This window comes from Cetorhinus maximus, chromosome 15, assembly GCF_964194155.1.
Source record: "Cetorhinus maximus chromosome 15, sCetMax3.hap1.1, whole genome shotgun sequence".
NCBI classification, from domain to species: Eukaryota; Metazoa; Chordata; class Chondrichthyes; order Lamniformes; family Cetorhinidae; genus Cetorhinus; species Cetorhinus maximus.
Genome location: NC_135893.1, coordinates 56,956,329 through 56,973,260, shown reverse-complemented (window position 1 = coordinate 56,973,260; position 16,932 = coordinate 56,956,329). Strand labels below are relative to the sequence as shown.

The 16,932-nt window shown below is 47.4% G+C and overlaps 1 protein-coding gene across 1 annotated transcript; it reads right to left on the bottom strand.

Moving 5' to 3' along the window:
- Positions 1-6,986: 6,986 nt before the first annotated feature.
- LOC144690285 (histone H2B type 1-L-like) lies at positions 6,987-7,349 on the bottom strand. The gene has a single exon (XM_078557640.1). The coding sequence runs from the start codon at positions 7,347-7,349 to the stop codon at positions 6,987-6,989; it is 363 nt and encodes a 120-aa protein (XP_078413766.1).
- Positions 7,350-16,932: the final 9,583 nt, after the last annotated feature.

Sequence of the window (16,932 nt, the reverse complement as noted above, 5' to 3'; positions counted from 1 at the left end):
TCCAGGGGAAATAACTCCAGTCTATGCTATGTGTCCTCATAACTCCAACTCTCCAGCCCAGCATGCGTCCTGGTCAGCGGCCTCTGCACTCTCTCCACTCCAATCATATCCCTCCCGTGCAGCGCTGATCACAACTGCACGCAGAACCATAGCTGTGGCCTAGGCAGCGTTTTCTGCACTTGCAACATGACCTCCCTGTTCCTATATTCTATTCCTCGGCTAATAAAGGCAAGTATGGCATTTATCTTCTTAAACGCCTTCTGTACCTGTCCCGCTACCTTAAAAGGCCTGTTGTCATGCCCAGCAAGGTCCCTCTGATCTTCCTTACTTTCCATGGTCCTACCATTCCTCATGTATTCCTGTACCTTGTTTCTCCTGCCTAAGTGCATCACCTCACACTTATCCACACAACATTCCATTTGGCATTCCTTAGGCCATCTGACCAGCCCGTCTGTATCCGCCTGTAATGTTTGGGTCTCCTCCTGACTATTTGCCACCCCACCAATGTTCACCTCCATAGGCTCTGGAAGGTTGAGCGCATAATGAGCCTGGGGGAAAGGGATGAAGTTTGTCACTGTGTGCACGCCAACTGATCCACTGTCCTTGTTGTTATTTTCAGCATCATCAGAGCCTGTCTGCCAGGAGCAATTCCAGATGTCCCCTCTCACACCTGAGGGCCCTGAACCTGCGTCACAGCATTTCTGCCAGGCAGGCACCAGCGCAGATACTAGCACATCGGTGGGCATTGCAACATCGGGTAGTGTCCCGGGGCACAGCGGAGAGGGCACTTCGCAATCGCTGGAGGAGATGGTAGAGACAGAGAGTGCCGATGGTGCCAGCAGCCGGAGGACTGCAGGGGACCAGGCACATGCTGAGTCGGGGCGTGATGATGCGCCTCTGGAGTCGTCCGCGACGCAGCAGCTGCAGGAAATGCGGCCGGGTGTGCGGGAGTATCTGGGAGTGTTGCATGAGACTATGCTTCGCTTGGTGTCCGTGGTGGAGGAGTCCACACGGAGCATGAGTGATACAATGAGACTCATGTCAGAGCGTCATGCTTCCTCCATGGAGAGAGCGGCGACTCTCCTGGAGAGGGGCTTTCAGGAGAACAAGCAGCTTCTCCTGGGGATACGCTCGGACCTGCAAGCCCTCACAGCGCCAGTGGCCACAGCTGGTCAGTGCCAACGTGGCAGGTGGTCTGGGCACCAAGTTTCCCAGCTCGTTGCCCATCCAGTGACGGTGAGCAGGGAGGTCCGGGATAACCTCACGTCAGCGGAGCAGCTGCCTGGCGTATCTGCGGGCACCTCTCTCGGAGCTCCGAGTGAGGGCAACAGCTGCTCCGCCCCTCTGCCAGTGACCGCTTCATCAGGTGAGGCTGCGATGACTGGGGAGATGCCAGCTGTGGACCTGGCAGTTCCCTCCCAGGCAGGGCCAGCACAGGCTCCACCGGCCAGAGGACGACCGCCAAGGTCATCGATGCCAACAGGACAGCAGAGTGTCAGGCTGTCTCAGATCCCACTCCCAGCAAGGGGGCAGCACCAAGACGCAGCACTCGAAAACGTAAACATAAGGCACCTTAGGCACACCACGGGTTTCTCACTGGTGCCTTTGTGTTGGCCCGAGATTAGGGAATTATTATTTGTTTATGGTTGAAAAACGTTTTGCTTCCATTTTGTGTGATCTTTTGATGGAGAAAATTAAATCCAGATGTGTTCCCATGGCTGAGGGTGGCTCCTTTGTTCTGCATTTGTATGTTTTACAGACATGTCATGAGTGGTTGAGTGGACATTGAGGTTTATGTACAAAGCCCTTAGTTGCAGCTGATGAAGTGGCAGATGTAGCACTTAAAGTGCCGAGTATGGAAGCACCAGGCAAGGCTAGTCCTCCTGATCCATTTGTGTGGAGCTAGCTGAAGGTGGATTAAAGTGTCTCGGGTGTCCCTGCCTCCTTGGTGTAGTCCCGGGTCAGTGCTCAGACCCTCATCATTCCCCTGTGCCTCCTCGTCCGGAGAATCAGTGCTGGACTCATCGCTTGCAGCCGCATCCACTGCGTCAATGTCTTCATCGTCCACTGCGTCCCCCCTTTTCCAGCGCAAGATTGTGGAGAGCGCAGCATGCAACCACTATCACCGAGACACAATCTGGGGGTATTGGAGTGCGCCCCCTGAGCAGGCATCGGAAGCGCATCTTGAGAAGACCAATGGTTCTCTCCACCACAGCCCTTGTGGTGCCCTGGCTCCTATTGTACCGCTACTCAGCTTCTGTTCTTGGATGGCGGAGAGGTGTCATGAGCCACCTTCTGAGGGGATAGCCCTTGTCACCCAGCAGCCATCCATCAAGCCGAGCCGGAGCACTGAAGAGCCCCGGCACCTGGGAGTGTCTGAGGATGTAAGCGTCGTGGGAGCTGCCTGGGTACCTTGCACAGACTTGTAGAATCTGCATCCTGTGGTCACACACTATCTGCACATTCATGGAGTGGAAGCCCTTCCTGTTGACGAAGGCACCGGGCTCACCTGCTGGTGCCTTGATGGCCACGTGTGTATAGTCTATAGCACCCTGGACACAGGGGAAGCCAGCAATCGCTGCAAAACCTCTGGCTCGCTGTGTCTGGCTTGTCTGGTCCCAGAGGAAGTGGTTGAAGGTCAATGCCCATCTGAACAGAGTATCTGTGACATCCTTGACACAAGTGTGGACAGCTGATTGTGAGGCTCCGCAAAGATCACCCACCGAGCCCTGGAAGGAGCCAGAGGCATAGAAGTTGAGGGCAGCAGTGACCTTCAGAGCCTCTGGCATGGGGTGTCCACCCACACAGTTAAGAGAGATTTCTGGGCCAATCATCTGACAGATGGAGATCACTGTCTCCCTTGACAGTCGGAGCCTCCTTCGGCACTGCACCCTAGTCATATTGAGGTAGCTGCTTTGCCGCCTGTATACCCTGGCAGCAGGATAGTGACGTCTTCTGCGGCCCCTTTCACCTTGGGCTACCTCTTGGCCCTGCGCCCCTTGTGACTGCGCCTGTCCTCCCAAAGGTGGCTCCCTTGGAGGCTGATTGTGCACACCTGGCCTCCTCCTTACTCTAGCCCTCCTTCCTCCTTAGAGGAGCTGCTTCCAGTGGACATGTCAGAACCCAGACCCAGGCTAAAGGGGGGGCCTCTGGAAAGCTGCAGGCCCGATAAAGATTCCTGACTGCGGAGTGCTGAGCTGAAGGTTAAAGGTACAGAGAAAGCTGCTGGAATTCGTTCTGAACTGCTACAGATCACACAGGCAAGTTTAAAAAACTTTCTGCAATAAATACTCACAGACCAGATTGACAACCCCACTGAGCCCTCTTATCCCGCCCGTGGATGAGTTTTGTTTAAAAGTATCTTACCCACCTGCCCGTTGTGTCCGTGCGCCGAGCCGAAGATCACAGGGGCGCCTGAAAATCGGTGTCGATTGCCGATTTAAGGGACTTAACTAGCTCATTAATTAATGGCAGCCCAGCGAAATATCACGATGGTGCACGGTGACGTCAGGACGCTCGCCCAACATCACCGCGCGTCATTTTACGCACTGACGTGTGGGGCCCGCCCCCCGCATGTCACGCACAAAATTCTGCCCCCTGTTTCTGATCTGTTTAACAAACTGGACTGTGGGGTTTACTTTTTACTTTCCCATCTTAACTCCGTGTGCAGCAGGTCCATTTTAAGACTGCCTAACAATCAGGACACCTTTCTTGAGGGTTAGATCTCCCTTTGCTTGAAGCATGTCTGAGAGCGTGTCATCCACTCTTCCTACAACAAGTCCTTCCCTGATAAGCTCAGATTTCAGATCTCTATATTCACAGCCTTCAGCCTTCCTGTACAGACCATTAATGACTGAGTCGACAGGTTCCCTTGCCTGCTGGATGCACTTATTAAATTTAGCCTTTGAGGTTAAAATTAGCATTGAATAGTTTTAGTGCTTGTTCAAATTTAGCGGATGATTTGTTGACTCCTTGTTTAGCAATATTGTCCTCTGCTATCAGGCCTACCAAATAAAGCAGTATGTTAATTTGTTCAACTCCTGTCTTTTTATCCAGACCTGAAGCAATCATGTATCTAAGTAATCTTTTGCTCTAAAGTCCCAATTATGTGATTGATCTGGGGCCTTGGATAAGTCCAAATTGATCTGGCCCACGGTTAAAAACCTTTAAAGTGTAGGTTCAGTTTTAGGAAGTTGCTGAAATTCAAGAATGGCCCCACTATTTGTCAGGAGACAATGGCTGTGATGTTCTGGTTCCGCTGAAAGTCAATGAGCTTTTGGCTGGCCCGGCACACCCACTGTTGGCAGGTCTGCCACGGGGGTGGGGGGGCTGGGGGGGCGGGGGGGAGAAAACCCTCGCCAAAGGGTTCATCACGTCTGCCAGCCCTGGTGAGCTCTCATTGTAATGGTGTTCACACTCAGCCTTAAAATAATTTTAAACAGTGGCTGTTTGAATTGCTGTGGACTTCTCCATTTCAGCACTATATTTACAGCCATGAAAATGATGAATCCTGGCCTTTGCTGGTCTTTAAAGCTGATTCGTTAGTCATGATTCACCCAAATTCATTGATGTCTTTGCTTCTCAGAGTGAGCTTGAATGCCATGTGTTCAGACACTGACCCGGGAATCTGGTTCTTCTGACGGAGTTTTTAAAACAGTAATTTCTGATCACTGAACTATTTAAAAATTTTCTCAGGACTTGCTGTATCCTGGAATTTAAAGCTTTCAGCTCATGCCTGCTAGGTCTCCTGACTCTGCACTCTGAGAATTGAAGCTGAACTTCCCAAGAGATTCTACAAAGTCTTCTGCTGCAGCGAGGAATTTTAAATTTCTGCCTGTCTTCCAAGCCTGTCTTTGGAGCTTTTCCCTGGTGATTTTCCTCTGTACATCTGCTCCTTAAGCTTTTCTTCAGATCAGAATGCTTCTTTGAGTTTATCTTTACTCTTGCAAGATTTTAGTTTTTCCCTGCATTTTTCGCAAGATTTTGGGTTTTTCCATTTGCTGCCACCATGTTTTAAGGTGTTGGACATCATTTGGCAGGTCTTAATGAAGCCTTCATAGTTTTAAATAGGTTAGCTGCATGTATTTATTAACTACAAGAGCTATGTACAGTAAAGGGTACAAGATAGAAGCTGTCTCCATGCTTGCTTGTGCACACAGCTCTGTCCAATACTAGACTGGCCCCTAGATGTGGATCATGTGTTCTCTTACGTCACTGTGTGGGCAGTACTGTACTCAGCCCCATGTTAACCCTATATGTGCCAGACCCTTATATTACAGAGAGGTCGACCAAGGCTTAGTTGGATGACAGGCATCACAGAGTGGTTGCAGACAAGCTGCAGTGGATGTGAGAAGATGGTGCAATAGAGACAAGCGCGACATGCAATGACAGCAGATCTCCTGGTGGGAGACGTTACAAGCAGGGTGGAACAATCTGCTTTAAATGGTGGAGGCTGAGAGATAAATATTGGCCAGTATACTGAGAAGAAAACCCCACCGTTCCTTGAATACCATCATGGGACCTTTCATATTGAGCTGAGAAAGCAGGGGGGGCTTCAGTTTAACCTGTCATTTGATAGTGCAGCATTCTCTGAGTACTGCTTTGGGCATGTCAGCCTGGATTATGCATTCAAGTCACTAGATGCCTGCGACCTTGTGACTGGTAACGTTTCCCTGTCTGTGTTCCCTCCAAATATCTCCTCATCTCCTCAAGTAATAATCCATCTCTTCCCTTTTTGAGGGTGTTGTATTTTTGGCACTTTCTGTCTTTAATTTGCGGTCTGTGTGTTGTAGAGTGTGCTGGATTTGTTAGTGTTTACTGCTCAAACTGCCAGGGCGAGAGCCCTCGAGTTAATCTAGTGCGGGTGGCAGTGCATGTTTCTTCACACAGGAATCTCAGAGGGATTCCGACACATTCTCACCATTCCAGATTCTGAGAGTGATAAGTGAACAAGCAATAGTAGTTTATATATAAACTGCTCTGCTCTCTTGTACCCATTCAGCTATCTTTCTCCTCTCCAATGATGTCTCTGGCTGCATTGTGATATCTGACTATTTCAAACTGTTGCAGGCTAATTCATCCTTGGGATGAAAGATATTTTTCAATCACCTTCTTCTCAGTTTTTCTGCTGTGGGCCAGACAAGCATCTTTTCTGCAAGTGTTTGAGACCCAGCTGCTGGGTCTTTATTTCTTAAGAGCATAAGAAACAGAAGCAGGAGCAGGACATATGGCCTTTCATTCTGAAAGCACTTGGCCACATCGTTTTTTTTTGATTTTACAACAGGAGTTTACAACAGCACACGTTTTAAACCGCTTGTTAAAACAAAAAAATGAACTGGTAATTAATCATTACTTTCAAATAATGTAGATGCCCTTTGAAAGCCAATCACTTTCTGTGCTTGTTAAAAGTAGTAGGTTTTTTTATTCTTGCATGGGACATGGGTGTTGCTGGCAAGACCAGCATTAGTTGCCCATCCCTAATTGCCCTTGAACTCAATGGCTTTCTAGGCCATTTCAGGGGCTAATTAAGAATCTGTGGGTCTGGAGTCACATGTAAGCAGACCAAGTAAAGGTGGCACATTTCCTCCCCTAAAGGACTATTTTTTTTACAGGTATTAAGACACTTTCTACTTTTCAAGCTCTGGCACTTTAACATTAATATCCAGGGCAAATATCAGATCATCAAAAAACAGCAACAATAGGTTGATAAACTAACAGCAAGGCTCCTGTTTCAGTCAGGCTGGTGTAGACAGCACCTTGGCTTCCTCCTCACGCTGCCCAGCACCATCTGTAGATTCAGTCAGTAGCTCTGAGGACACTTCAGCGAACAGATAATCCCAACTCCAGCATTCATCCTCCTCTCTGACTTCCTGCTCCGCTGATAACAAGTGATTCAGCAGTTTCGGATCAATATAGTGAACCAAACAGGTTTTACGACAATCAATGATAGTTGAGTTTTTTTTAATATAATCTTTAGAATAATCGACCTAAATGCAGTTGGTGTATTTGGTGATCGCTTTGGTGTCTTTAGGTACGGCGTGTTTGGCCAGTTCCCCAGGCAGCATGAGGTAGACAATGCTCTGGATCTCCCTGGCCGAAATGGTGTGGTGCTTGTTGTAGTGAATGAGGTGCGAAGCCTCGGAGGCGATGTGCTCGAAAATGTCGACAACGAAGGAATTCATAACACTCATGGCCTTGGACAGGATCCTGGTGGAAAGGTGGACCTGGGTCAGCCCCCTGTACGCGTAAGTGGAATAGCTCTGCTTGTGAGATCTCCTCCACTTCTTGGGCGGCTTCTTCGTGACTTTAGTCAGCGGCTGCTTTGACACCACTGCTGCCACCTCAGGCATTCCACTTGACGTGGACCAAATCAAGTCAGCTGGTCACCATTACTGAGACTAGCTTTCAATTGCAGGCTTTATTAGTTAACTAAATTTAAGTTCCACCAGCTGCTGTGGTGGGATTTGAACCCTGGTCCCTGGAGCATTAGCCCGAGTCTCTGCATTACTAAACCAGTAACCTCCGCAGCATCATCTGACCGCATCCTTGCCTCAACTCATCTCCTGCTGAAACCCTCATCCCTATCTTTGTTACCATTAGACTTGACTATTCCAATGCACTACTGGCCAGCCTCCCAGATTCTACTCTCTATAAACAGGCATCATCCAAAACTCTGCTTCTTGTGTCTGAACTCACACGCAGTCCTTTTCACCCATCAACCCCTGTTTGCTGACTTACATTGGATTCCAGCTAAGTAATGTTTCGATTTTAAAATTCGTCTTTCTCATTTTCAAATTGCTCCATGGCCTTGGTACTCCCTATCTCTATTATCTTCCTTAGCCCCACAACCCTCTAAGATACCTGCACTCCAATTCTGACCTCTTGAGGATTCCTGATTTTAAGCTGTTCCAATACAGCCACAACACTGACATCTACCTGGCTATGTGGAAAATTGCCCAGGTATGTCCTGCACACAAAAAGCAGGACAAACCCAACCTGCCCAATTACCGCCCCACTAGTCTACTCTCCATCATCAGTAAAGTAATGGAAGGGGTCATCAACAGTGCTATCAAATGGCACTTGCTTAGCAATAACCTACTCACTGACGCCCAGTTTGGGTTCCGCCAGGGCCACTCAGCTACTGACCTCATTAGAGCTTTGGTTCAAACATGGGCAAAAGAGCTGAACTCCAGAGGTGAGGTGAGAGTGAGTGTCCTTGACATCAAGGCAGCATTTGACTGAGTGTGGCATCAAGGAGCCCTGGCAAAACTGGAGTCAATGGGAATCAGGAGGAAAAATCTCCGCAGGCTGGAGTCATACCTAACACAAAGGGAGATGGTTGTGGTTGTTGGAGGTCAGTCATCTCAGCTCCAGGACATCACTGCAGGAGTTCCTCAGGGCAGTGTCTTCAGCCCAACCACCTTCAGCTGCTTCATCAATGACCTTCCTTCCATCATACGCAGGGCTTTTAGAGTAAAGAAAGATTTTGTAATGCCAAATTTTAATAAGAACTTAAGAAATAGGAGAAAGTATAGGCCATTTAGTCCCTAAAGCCTGTTTTGCCATTCAATATGATCATGACCTTCTACCTCAACTCTCCTTTCCTGCACTAGCCCCATTATCTCCCAATTTCCTTCATGTTCAAAATCCAATCTCACTGTTGAATATACTTGATGGCTAAGCATCCACAGCTCTCTGTGATGGAGAATTCCAAACATTCACAGTCCGCTGAATGAATACATTTCTCCCATCTTTGTCTTAATTGACTGACCCCTTATTCTGAAATTATGGCTCCTAATTCTAGATTCACCATCTAGGGGAAGCAACCTCTCAGCATCAAGCCTGTCAAGCCCACTAAGCATTTTATACATTTCAATGAGATCACCTCTCATTCTTCTAAACTCCTATAGATCTATTCCACTCAATCTAAACTTAGACTGAGTTGACTCAGTCCTTCCATTTTCACCCTGGCTATGTATCAGGCTTCCAGCCAGAATCCAGACTGAGGTGATGCTGGATAAATATTAGGAATATAAGGCAGCCACAATATGAGTGGATTAAATAACCCACAAGACTAACGTTAGAATCTATGGACTCACAGGGGCAGTACAGAAACCAAGTGAGATACTGAGGTGATGAGATTCATACTGTTTTAAATCCACACTTCAGATCTAATCTTCAACTCTCTCACGCCAATTATCTTCAGATAAAATCCTGTACAACTATTGACTACACCATTAATCCCTGACACTGATATCTTCTTCAAACATCAATATTCTCTTGGACACTTCCATTAAACAAAATCAAATACCCACCAAGTCCAAACATCAGGTGTGAAAATCAGGATTCTGGTTGGAGAAAAGGAAAGCCTTATTTTGATGGAAATGATTCAATGGGCACTGGTTGATGCAATCCCCTTTCCACTCTCCAAATACCCAGCCCTGCTCCCTGAAACTTCTGTTCAGATGATGATTCATCACACCTGCTCCTGGTCTAAATTATTCTTTCCCAGGATTTCCAAACTGAAAACCTCCTCTCTCACCTGTCTGCATTTCACCTTCCAATCCTTAGGGTTTAAAACCCCAACTTGTCAGCAGCTGAACCCAACTCCCTGCCTTATCACAGCTCCCACTGGACATCCATCGTGATTCAGCCCTTCACTTACCCTCCTCAATAAGTCAAAGGGTGGATATCTTCAAGCGCTTTTACCTATTTTGTTCATTCTGCAGCAACACCCTTGGCTTGGTATAAAAGAAATACATGTCTGATCCTTGACGCCGGAACTGTACCCCAGCAGGATTCACCCGAGGGGAATGTTAGAGGGGAAATTATAAATACTTCCACACCAGTAGTAAAAAGGTTTAGTGCAAGATGATAATATGGTGTCAGCCATATTGTTTTATCATTTCCTTTGGGCAGCCTCAACATGGCAGCCAGTGTTTTCATTTGAGTCCTGTTTGCTGGAATGCAGCAATCATGGAGACCACATTAAGGCTCATACACAATGATACGGTAAATTGAACATAACATTTGTCAGCGGGAGTAGCTCAAGTAATCTAAAAACAAATATAATTATGTAAAAATGGACTGTCAGGCAGTGAATAGAGTGTCTGAGCTTTCAACAACTGCAAATTATCTGCCTGACATTAAACAATGTACAAATCATACACAATTACTGTGCTGATCCATCCTCGGGCAGTCATTGCTTCCAAAAGCACACGGAGCTTGGGTTCCAAACATTGTGTACCATCTTTCACTGCTTTACTCTTTCACTTTTCTTTAAAACTGAGATAGCAGATAAAGAGCCCAGTGCCAGGGTGCAAGATACCAGCTGTGACTCAGTGCCAGCTCCTGTACAAATGCAATATTTAATGGTTGAAAGGGAACAATTCACTCTTATCTGGTACTGTATAGCTTGTAAATAAAGTAACGGGACCAGCTGGTCATTGTGGAGCTACACCCCAGCAATGGTTGGTGCAGGAGAAAAGGGTGAAAAAGGAAGTTTGGACCATAAATTGTGTCTTCTGACCCATTAGTGAGGGTCAATGGATTAATAAGTTCTGCTGCTCTCTATTCTGTTTATGTTGGTTAGGTACGATTGTTTATGGGCTGTGAGCTACCTGTGTCCTTAATATAATTGAGGGGGAAATTGTAACCACCTGTCACCCAGGTAGGTCAGCTGATTCAGCACAGGCCAGAGTTCAAATCGTCAAGCTTCTAGCGTGTCAAGCTCAATAATGTATAACTGAGGCAGGGGTTGAACGGGGTTTCTAAACTTGCAGTGTGCTGCAATGTTAGAAGAATCTTGAAGAAGTGCAGGACAACATATCTTCAAGTGCTAAGATCCCACATCAGCTGATAGTGCTGTTCTATTTATTGAACCAGAAGCCTTGAATTTCACGATATTGTCAGTAAAGAATCTGATGACACAGTCTGGGTGAGGCATCAATCTAAAGCTGGAGCCCACAGTAATACTCATCCTCTGTGAAGACACCTCACATTCATTGATTTCCAATAGAGCCAGAATGAGACAAGAACAGTCCTGACAATTCACTGTACACCACAAATTTATCCATCATTTCAGGGTCAGGAACAGCAGCTCCACAGAGCACTTCACCTCACATGGTGATAGAGCAGGGTCTGCGATAGTGGGAGGGGGGAAAGAGGAGAGAACTCACACCAGGGTCTGTGATAGTGAGGGGGGGGTGGTGGAGTGGGGGGGTGGAGTGGGGGAGGGGAGAGCACTCACACCAGGGCCTGTGATAATGGGGCGGGGGTTGGAGCGTGTGGGAGGAAGAGGAGAGGACTCACACCAGGGTCTGTGATAGTGAGGGGGAGGGGGAGTGGGGGAGGGGAGAGCACTCACACCAGGGTCTGTGATGGTGGGGGGAGAGGAGAGAGCACTCACACCAGGGTCTGTGATAGTGCTATGAGGCAGTTAATAGTAGGTGTGGGTGGAGTCAGTATGGACGTCCAATCCCTCTACACCTCCATCCCCCACCAGGGTGGTCTGAGGGCCCTTAGCTTCTTCCTTGAACAGAGGCCTGAACAATCCCCATCCGCCACTACTCTCCTCCGTCTGGCTGAACTTGTTCTCACACTGAACAATTTCTCCTTTAACTCCTCTCACTTCCTCCAAATAAAAGGTGTGGCTATGGGTACCCGCATGGGCCCTAGCTATGCCTGTCTCTTTATGGGGTATGTGGAACATTCCTTGTTCCAGTCCTATTCCGGCCCCCTCCCACAACTCTTTCTCCGGTACATCGATGATTACTTCGGTGCTGCTTCATGCTCTCGTCGGGGCCTGGAAAAATTTATTAATTTTGCTTCCAATCTCCACCCCTCCATAATTTTCACATGGTCCATCTCTGACACGTCCCTTCCCTTCCTTGACCTCTCTGTTTCAATTTCTGGTGATAGACTGTCCACCAATATCCATTACAAGCCTACCGACTCCCACAGCTACCTCGACTACAGCTCCTCACACCCCGCTTCCTGTAAGGACTCCATCCCATTCTCTCAGTTCCTTAGCCTCCGTCGCATCTGTTCTGATGATGTTACCTTCAAAAACAGTTCCTCTGACATGTCCTCCTTCTTCCTTAACCGAGGTTTTCCACCCACGGTCGTTGACAGGGCCCTCAACCGTGTCTGGCCCATCTCTCGCGCATCCGCCCTCACACCTTCTCCTCCCTCCCAGAAACATGATAGGGTCCCCCTTGTCCTCACTTATCACCCCACCAGCCTCCGCATTCAAAGGATCATCCTCCGCCATTTCCGCCAACTCCAGCATGATGCCACCACCAAACACATCTTCCCTTCACCCCCCCGGTGGCATTCCGTAGGGATTGTTCCCTCCGGGACACCCTGGTCCACTCCTCCATCACCCCCTACTCCTCAACCCCCACCTATGGCACCTCCCCATGCCCACGCAGAAGATGCAACACCTGCCCCTTCTCTTCCTCTCTCCTCACCGTCCAAGGGCCCAAACACTCCTTTCAAGTGAAGCAGCATTTCACTTGCATTTCCCCTAACTTAGTCTACTGCATTCGTTGCTCCCAATGCGGTCTCCTCTACATTGGAGAGACCAAACGCAAACTGGGCAACCGCTTTGCAGAACACCTGTGGTCTGTCTGCAAGAAAGACCCAAACCTCCCTGCCGCTTGCCATTTTAACACTCCACCCTGCTCTCTTGCCCACATGTTTGTCCTTGGCTTGCTGCATTGTTCCAGTGAAGCCCAACGCAAACTAGAGGAACAGCACCTCATCTTCCGACTAGGCACTTTACAACCTTCCGGACTGAATATTGAATTCAACAACTTTAGATCTTAAACTCCCTCCGCCATCCCCACCCCCTTTCCGTTTCTTCCCCCTCCCTTTTGTTTTTTCCAATAATTTATATAGATTTTTCTTTTCCCACCTATTTCCATTATTTTTAAATCTATAACTGTAATACCCTGTCAGTCTTTCCACCCCACCCCCACTAGAGCTGTACCTTGAGTGTCCTGCCATCCATTCTTAATTAGCACATTTTCTTAGATAAGATCACCACCTTCAACACCTCTTTGTCCTTTTGTCTGTGACATCTTTTGATTATCTGCTCCTATCACTGCTTGCTTGTCCCTACAACCACCCCCCCACCCCAAATTCTCTCCCCCCCACCCAACCTTAAACCAGCTTATATTTCACCCCTCTCCTAACTTTACTCAGTTCTGCTGAAGGGTCATGAGGACTCGAAACGTCAACTCTTTTCTTCTCCACCGATGCTGCCAGACCTACTGAGTTTTTCCAGGTAATTCTGTTTTTGTTATGGACAAAAGTGCTGAACTCCAGAGGTGAGGTGAGAGTAACTGCTCTTGTCATCAAGGCAACATTTGACCAAATGTGGCATCAAGGACCCCCATTAAAATTGAAGTCAATGAGAATCAGAGAAAAAGCTCTCCAAAGGCTGGAGTCATACCTAGCATAAAGGAAATGATTGTGGTTGTTGGAGGCCCACCATCTCAGCCCCAAGATATCAGTATAAGACTTCCTCAGGGTAGTGTCCTAGGCCCAACCATCTTCAGCTGCTTCATCAATGACCTTCCTTCCCATCATAAGATCAGAAGTGGTGTTGCTTGCTGATGACTGCAAAGTGTTCAGTATCATTTGCGACTCCTGAGATACTAAAGCAGTCCATGTCCATATGCAGCGAGACCTGGACAATATCCAGGCTTGGGCTGATAAGTGGCAAGTAGCATTTGTGCCACATAAGTGCCAGGCAATGACCATTTCCAACAAGCGAGAATCTAACCTTCTCCCTTTAACATTCAATGGCATTACCATCACTGAAACTCACACTATCAACATTCTGGGGGATACCATTGACAAGAAACTTAATTGGACCAGCCATATAAATACTGTGGCTCCAGGAGCAGGTCAGTCGCTTGGAAGTCTGTGGTGAATAGTTCATCTCCTGACTCTCAAAGCCTGCCCATCATCTAGTGAGATGGTGTGATGGAATACTCTCCACTTGCCTGGCTGAGTGCAGCTCCAACAACACTAAGGAAACTCAACACCATCCAGGACAAAGTAGCCTGCCTGATTGGCACCCCATCTACCATGTTAAACATTCACTCCCTCAACTACCGATGCACAGTGGCAGTAGTGTATACTATATATACGATGCACTGCAGCAACTCGCCAAGGCTCTTTTAACAGTACCTCCCAAGCTCATGACTGCTACTGCCTAGAAAAACAGGGATAGCAAGTACCACCCCCAAGTTCCCCTCCAAGTTATACATTATCCTGTCTTGGAGCAATATTGCCATTCCTTCACTGTTGCTGGGTCAAAATCCTAGAACTCCACCCCCTACACCCCCTCCAGCAGCACCGTGGGTATACCTACACCACATTGACTTCAGAGGTTCAAGAAGGCCGCTCACCACCACCTTCGCAAGAGCAATTACCAATGGGCAATAAATGCTGGGCTTGACATCAATGCTCATATCCCACGACTGAATAAAAACCACACCTCAAAAAGTGCTTAACTGCTTATAAGATGCTTTGGGACCTCCTGACTTCATTTGAGATGCTGCAGAAATGCAGGCCCCTCTTTCCTTTTCCTGGAAACTGTCAGCCCTTTCACGAAAGAGGCCCAGTATTCTCCATCATTGCCAAGGGGTCATGATGATCTAGCCTAGATTGGCAGGGAGGAAGGTGCCAGTAACAGTACAATCTATAGGTATTGACCCTGACTAGTTGCATCCCCATAGTCTGAACGATACGTGAGCTGCAGTGTTTCATAGAGTATTTGACCATCTCTTTCTGTACTTAATCCTCCCTCCTTCAGTCCTGTTTTGAACCAGACATTCACCCAGGCCCTTTGTATAAGGATTGTTTTCATTTTGCTGACAGACTATTCTATGTTCTGATATTCATTGGGGAATGTAAAAAAAACTCTCATCTCCTTTGAAGCTGCAGACTTTGCCCTTGTAACTTTGGTTCTCTGATCACAGATGATGTTGCCTGAATCCCCATTATCCCTATCTCTCTGCATCATGAAAACATGAATCATCGTCCCTCTTAATCTTCTATTCTCTAATGAGAACAAATTCAGTTTGATAGATCTATCCAACTTATCAGCTTTGAATCCCACATTCATTCACATACCTTTCTGAACTTTCTCCATCCCTTCAAGATCCTTTTGAAGACAGGTTCTTCAGAACTACACACAGCATTCCAAATATGGTCAAAGAGGGAAGGAGGAAGAATAATGACTATGGAGAGCGGCTGGAAATTGTCCAGTAGTGAAGGTATTAGGGAATTTGGTCAGTGAATAGTGAGGATTTACTTTGTTCACCTTCAGTTCTGTGCAGTCCCCCAGGATGTTTCTCTAAGCAGGCTCATCAAAATTAATAATGTCACTGACATGTCAGCATGGTTTAATGCAGAACAAAGCTCCCTTTAAAAATGCAAGTTCCTTCTTCTCTATACTGTCAAAAAAGTTATAGTACAGAAGGAGACCATTCAACAACAACGACAACTTATATTTATACTGTGCCTTTAATGTAATAAAACATCCCAAGGCACATCACCAGAGAATTATAAAACAAAATATGACACCAAGTTACATAAGGAGATATTAGGTCAGATGACCAAAGGTTTGGTCAAACCCAAGGAGAGAGGCGAAGTAGAGAGGCAGAGAGGTGTAAGGAAAAAAATTCCAGAGTTGGGGCCTAGGCAGCTGAAGGCATGACCACCGATGATGGAGCAACTAAAATCAAAGATGCTCAGAAAGTGATCATTAGATGAGCACAGATGTCTTGGAGGCTTGCGGGGTTGGAGGAGATTAAAGACATAGGGCGGAATTGTCCCAGATTTGCACAAAGTGCAGTAGCAGGCAAGAAAAAGGGCGTTTTACCCGCTGGCCATAATGGCGGCTTTTTGAGCTGTTTCGTCCCATTCCCGGCATGCCCCACCTCATTAATAATACATTCATGGGAAACACGCCAGGCTGCTGTTGTGGGCAGCCTTTGAGTCACCTGCCCCACCGTCACCTCAGGCCTGCAGTAATCCGGGTGCCATATTTAAAGGGCACGCCTGTACAGAGCTGGCACTCTCATGGGCATTGGAAGCTGCTGCAAAGTCATCGCTGCGAAAGGGAGGAAACATGTTGCCCCCAAATTTAGCGGTGGCTTCCTGGGGTGACCATAAGCCATAAGACATAGGAGTAGAAATTAGGCCATTTGGCCCATCGAGTCTGCTCCGCCATTCAATCATGGCTGATAAGTTTCTCAACCCCATTCTCCCGCCTTCTCCCCATAACCTTTGATCCCCTTACCAATCAAGAACCTATCTATCTCGATCTTAAATACACTCAATGACCTGGCCTCCACAGCCTTCTGTGGCAATGAATTCCATAGATTCACCACTCTCTGGCTAAAGAAGTTTCTCCTCATCTCTGTTCTAAAAGGTCTTCCCTTTACTCTGAGGCTGTGCCCTCGGGTCCTAGTCTCTCCTACTAATGAAAACATCTTCCCCACGTCCACTCTATCCAGGCCTTTCAGTATTCTGTAAGTTTCAATCAGATCCCCCCCCTCATCCTTCTAAACTCCATCGAGTATAGACCCAGAGCCTTCAAACGTTCCTCATATGTTAAGCCTTTCATTCCTGGGATCATTCTCCTCTGGACCCTCTCCAGGGCCAGCACATCCTTCTTGAGATACGGGGCCCAAAATTGCTCACAATATTCTAAATGTGGTCTGACCAGAGCCTTATAAAGCCTCAGCAGCACGTCCCTGCTTTTATATTCTAGTCCTCTCGAAATAAATGCCAACATTGCATTTGCCTTCCTAACTACCGCGTCAACCTGTAAGTTAACCTTAAGAGAATCCTGGACTAGGACTCCCAAGTCCCTTTGCACTCCAGATTTCTGAATTCTCTCCCCATTTAGAA